Raw genomic sequence first — 5928 nt, 5'->3', positions numbered from 1 at the left:
AGCGTGATCATTAAGGACAAAACTCTTCCACCTGATGAGCAGTCACACGAGTCCTCCTCTTCTTCAGCTGTGCGTCACACGGTGACCTTTTGACCTGTGTGCAGCAGGTAAACATTCATGTAAACACTCAGTATTGACCTGTTTAATATGAACTCACGGACACGCCATCAATCACAGCAGAGCACATCCACACAGTTTATCTCATAAGCTGCATACATGAATAATCTGAGCGACGGAGAGGAGGCAGAGGCGGAGGAGGTGGAGGTATAAATAGAGGAGGCAGACAAACCAACACTCATGAGGAGGAAGGAGAGGGAGAGGAAAAGCTAAAGAGAAACAACTACCTGACTGAGACCAGACACCACAGAAGAAGAGTTTGTGACGCCTTCCTGGAGGACCTTTAATTATTAGTTTAAAGTGAGTTTATTCACCTTCTCGTGACTTTAGTGACAGTTGACATGAGAAACTCATTCTCTGATTGTTTTATAGGTTTTTAAAGGTGCTTTTGGAGATGGAGAGCAAACGAGCCGTGGTCTATCTGTCCGTCTGTCTGTCTGTGCTGACATCACTCTGTCAAGGCCAAAGGTCAGGCAACAGCCACCTGCTGTCTGCGCCCGATGACCCAACCCTCGGACTCACAACCAGCGAGCTGGTGAGTCATCTGTCTCATACGTGATCTTTGTATGTCTTTTATTTTGAAAAGGTCCGCTTGTGTTTTCTAATCAAATAAGATTCAAATGTTTAATCTGATGACATTTGTGCTTCATTTTAAAGACTGACTAAAGGAAGCAATAAAATACAGTTCAATAGCATGTAATGAGAAACCTGATTCTGACTTTTTAAACTAGTAAAAGAGACAAAGTGTGCTACGAAGCACAGGTAAAATAAAGATAATTAACAACAGTTTTTTAGAGCAAAATATGAAAAATAAATCAAAGACGGTAAAACTGAAACAGACTGAAACCAAAATATACATGAAGTCACAGCCATTACTGAGTCCGCAGACACAAACTGAATGAGATTCATATTTCTGAGGATTTAAGGAGAGAAAACATTCATGTTTTATTTTTTATTAAATATTTGCTGTTTTTATTTTCTGTAAGTTACTTTTTAAAATGTATAAAGTTTCCCCATGAAGTCTCAGAGATGAATCTGTGACACCAGTAATATAAGTGTGTGTCTGTGTGTGTGTGTGTGTGTGTGTGTGCAGGCTGAAGCTCTGCAGGGTCTTCTGGATGAAGCTGACAGCTCAGCCGGGCTCTCTGTGGAGAAAAAAGCCAGCGTGATCCCGCGGGTGAGAACACTTTGACACGATGTTATTTATTTATTTTTTTAAGCATCTTCTGAAAAAACGTTTCCAAAGTGCTTCGACTGAAAGCAGCGAGCACAGATCCAAATAAAAAAAGTTCTTATATGATTCAGGATCATGGCGAGAGACGATCATGAAGATCAAATCTCGCCTCTGAGGGCTCGTGATGAAAAAAGACCACGTAAAGGACTCGAGGCTGAGAACTGACTCGCAGTTCTGAGCTGATGAAGAGCTTCAAAAGTGATCAGTAAAATCTCGCAGGATGGGGCTGATGTGATGATTAAACCCATCAGATGCTGAGAGCCTGGATGGACAAATAATAGATGAACTGGAGCCCAGTCCAGAGAAAACACAGCGAGCACTGGTTTTACAGTCCAAAGCTGCTCAGCTGTACTCAGGACAGAGAGGCTTTTTACATTTACTTTAGTTAGTTATGTAACTCTTTTTTAAAAATATAGATTGACAAAGATTACAACTCAGAATACAAATTATACAACTACATCATAGTTTTGACTCTACAGCAGAGGAAGTTTAAAAGGCTGCGAGGACAAACGCAGCCGTGAGTGCCTGACTTCACCAACCCTCGACTCATGTTGTGACGGTGAGTCCAGGACCTGTGGGCAGTCAGTGCTTAAGCTTCGTGACCCTCAGATGTCTCTCAGTGTTTCTTTATTTTTCTGAGGAAACGTCTGATTCTGCATCGGTCCATTGTGACACACCCTGAATCCTCTCTCTCTGTCTTCATCAGTGCGATGTGGGTGAGCGGTGTGCGATGAAACACGGACCTCGGATTGGTCGGCTCTGCGACTGTCTGAGAGGAACAGCCTGCAACACCTTCTTCCTGCGCTGCTACTGACCACTCGCACACATTTTCCTCATGAGGACCTAAACTCGGTCTGGGCGCTCACACAGACAGTGCTCAGAAAGACAGAAGTGCACTCTCTCACCAATCGTCTCGCTCCATATTTTGGTCTTTGTTTTAAAGTTTTTGGTGTTTGTCCTTCAGATTAATTTATTTTTGTTAATAAAGATTCTTCATAAAGCTGCACGGCTCCAAAGACTTCATGATTTACAATCTGTTCACGTTTTCAGCCAACACCTGCAGTTCCTCTGACGTCCAGCAGAGGCAGCAGTGAGTCTGTCCCCATAGACTCCCATGTTAAAACAGCAGAAATAAATATTTACAGTCTGATACACAAACTGGTCTTTATAGATAATGTCTACCTTTGTAACACCTGTACAGGGGGACAATGTTTTTTAACTCACCTGTGGATTAAGATTTGCAGTTTGTTAGGGGTGTGGCCTCCTTGACTTGCAGGTGGACGGTGACACAGGTGTCTGTAGCTGCTAGCTGTCTGCGAGGCTTGACCTCAGCTAAGTGGAGCGATTGAACTGGACCTCTGGACCATGTTTGTGCTGTTGGAGCCTTTTGGAGCCTTTTAATGGCATTTTCATTGTAATATCATTTTTGTAAATAATGATCTGACAAGTAATTATTGTTTATCAGACCATCATCAGACCATTCAAGAGCTCAGTGCTCCAGTTTGGTGAAGGAAATTCATGAATTTTATAAGTCCAAAGATTGAAAGTTTTGCAAAATTACTGAATATTACCTGTAATATTTAATATAACATTACACCCTTATATGTACTGATGGAGGACTAAACACGATGAAAGTGATGCAGTTTTAGCAATAAAACACAATCGTCTGATGCATCAGACGTAAAGAGCGCAGTGATTAGATTTACAGGAAACCTTGAAGTCACTGGGTTGGTTGAGCTCAGCTGTCAGAGCTGCAGGTGTGTGACGGTGTAGCAGGAATCTGGCATTCAATGAGCTTCAGTTTGAAATAAAAAATCAGGAGCTCAAAGGGGATCTGCCCAGTGAGACCAAACACTTTCCTTCCACATTCATCTGCTGCTCACTGAGAAGTCTCTGCCCCCCCAACAGTTCAGAATCCTTGTTTCGATCATTCACACCCACTCTGAACCTTAAATCAGATGATAACATGGAACTGAACATTTACAGTTAAGGTTTGCTTGTTTTTCTCCAAAGTTCATGGTTACATTTGTTTCTGCTGTTTTCATTTTCGGCTGCTGTTTCAAGTTTAAATTATAAGGTTATAAATGTATGAACCTCCTGAACATGTGTTCACTTTAAACCGGGACTGTCTGCTTTCTCTGCTGTTGTTATCTGACATCAGACTTCCCCAATCAGTCTTCTCTGATTAGACCTCCGGAGAGGCTGATTGGCCCCGAGGGCTCGTCATAAACTCTGCTAAAAAAGACCGACAGCAGCAGCACGCCATTGTCTTCTCATCAAACCTTTATTAACAGTCATGCTGGTGACAGACTTAAACCAACTGTGAGAATTAATCAACCACCTATTAGTCAAAATAAAGACACATGAAAATATTAAATTTAAAGTCAGATTCTTTCATTGATATCAGACTTACACATAAAAAAATCACAAAGAAAGAACAATACAGTATCCTCAACAGCACCAAAGAGTAAAACAGTGAAATGTGGATTATTAAACATTAGGTCTCTCTCTTCCAAGTCTCTGTTAGTACATGAATTAATAATTGATCAACGATTAGGTGGTAGAGCAGGTTGGCTGCTGATTGGAAGGTTGGTGGTTCAATCTTCCAATCAGATTGAACCACCAAGTCTGCATGCCAAATATCCTTGGGCAAGTTACTAACCCCCACTTGCTCTTGATACATCCATTGAGTATGAATGCGTATGAATGTTAGTTAGAAAAAAAGCACTGAAAAGTATAGACAGTGCTTGTGTGAATGCGGCGTGTTGTATAGAGCGCTTTGAGTACTCCAGGAGAGTAGAAAAACGGGGTATAAGAATCAGTACATTTACCAGATTGATTCACTCTGCCTGACAGAAATCTGGTTGCAGCAGGAAGATTATGTTAGTTTAAATGAATCAACACCCCCGAGTCATTCTAACTACCAGAAATCTCGAAGCACAGGCCGAGGGGGAGGTGTGGCAGCAATCTTTCACACCAGCCTATTAATCAACCAAAGACCCAGACAGACTTTTAGTTCATTTGAAAGCCTGATGCTTAGCCTCGTCCACCATAGCTGTAAAACTTATTTAAGTAAAGTCAATCTTTATTTGTCACATGCATAGTTATGCAGTACACATACAGTTGCTTGCAGTGAAATTGGACCCCTACCAACCACACATACATAGCACAAACTTTCACATTGTCCTCAGTAAAAAGGATGGCCTTCAGGGATCCAGCTTCCCGTTGCAGAGCTGAGAGGTTCTCCAAGATCTTATCCATATTGCATTCAATAAACACAGCCTCAGTACTCACGGCTTGCCCATCGTCAAACACAGCCTTCCGGGGTTTTCAACAGCTGTAACTGCTTTCTTTGTGCTTTGATAAGCCAGGCTGGAGCCAGATACCATCAGCCAGAACTCTGTTATCATGGTTCTGAATGGTAGATGTCGTTCAATGTCCTCCATTGAGAGTGTCGCCAGGCACACAATACAACTGACCACCGCGTATCCAGCAGCAAACATCTCTGCAAGACAATCGGACTCTCCCAAACCCAGGCTTCTCGTCGAGAATAGGCTGTCAGTTTTGTTGAGGGACCAGTTGATCAAATCCATAATTCTTTAGGTTTTAGAGGAAAAGACTGAGAGACTCTATTCGTTATCATCTATCGCCCACCTGGGCTTTACACAGAGTTTCTGTCTGAATTCTCAGACTTTTTTATCTGATTTAGTGCTCAGCTCAGATAAAATAATTCTCAAACACGTAACCTAAAGCAGATGACTCGTAAGCTGGAGAGGAAATGGTGTGTCACAAATTTAGAGGATCATCATTTAGGCTGGAGAAATAGCTTGTTGCTTTATAAGAAAGCCCTCCGCAAAGCCAGAACAGCTTACTACTCATCACTGATTGAAGAAAATAAGAACAACCCCAGGTTTCTCTTCAGCTCTGTAGCCAGGCTGACAAAAAGTCAGAGCTCTTTTGAGCCAACCATCCCTTTAACGTTAACTAGTAATGACTTCATGAACTTCTTCACAAATAAAGTTTTTATCATTAGAGACAAAATTATCAATAATCATCCCACAGATGTAATATTATCTACAGCTACTCTTAGTACCATTGATGTTAAGTTAGACTCTTTTTCTCCAATCGATCTTTCTGAGTTAACTTCAATAATTACTTCCTCCAAACCATCAACGTGTCTTTTAGACCCCATTCCTACAAAACTGCTCAAAGAAGTCCTGCCATTAATTAATTCTTCGATCTTAAATATGATCAACCTATCTCTAATAATCGGCTATGTACCACAGGCCTTCAAGCTGGCTGTAGTTAAACCTTTACTCAAAAAGCATCTCTAGACCCAGCAGTCTTAGCTAATTATAGGCCAATCTCCAACCTTCCTTTATATCAAACAGAGGACTTTAAGGTGTCGCGGATAAATACAACAAAATAAAACTAGTACCGGTACCGAAAAAAAGAAAATTTATTTTTAACACACGTGAAAAGACCCAGGAAAACCGAGTAAACAATAAAAACGATAACAAAATAACGCTGAAAACCGATAAAAACCCTGAAAACTATACATTTCACACCTGAGCCAC

The 5928-nt window shown here is 41.3% G+C and overlaps 1 protein-coding gene across 1 annotated transcript; it reads left to right on the top strand.

Moving 5' to 3' along the window:
- The first annotated feature begins 314 nt into the window (after nt 1-314).
- cart4 (cocaine- and amphetamine-regulated transcript 4) lies at nt 315-2349 on the top strand. Its single transcript, XM_087835163.1, has 4 exons — nt 315-417; nt 490-652; nt 1211-1294; nt 2058-2349. The coding sequence occupies exons 2-4, from the start codon at nt 512-514 to the stop codon at nt 2163-2165; spliced, it is 333 nt and encodes a 110-aa protein (XP_087691289.1). The 5' UTR covers nt 315-417; nt 490-511; the 3' UTR covers nt 2166-2349.
- Nucleotides 2350-5928: the final 3579 nt, after the last annotated feature.

The sequence above is a fragment of the Neolamprologus brichardi genome, chromosome 22, assembly GCF_056152115.1.
Source record: "Neolamprologus brichardi isolate AB-2024 chromosome 22, ASM5615211v1, whole genome shotgun sequence".
In the NCBI taxonomy this organism is placed as follows: domain Eukaryota; kingdom Metazoa; phylum Chordata; class Actinopteri; order Cichliformes; family Cichlidae; genus Neolamprologus; species Neolamprologus brichardi.
The sequence above is the reverse complement of the archived record's forward strand: the minus strand, read 5'-3'. Positions and strand labels throughout refer to the sequence as shown.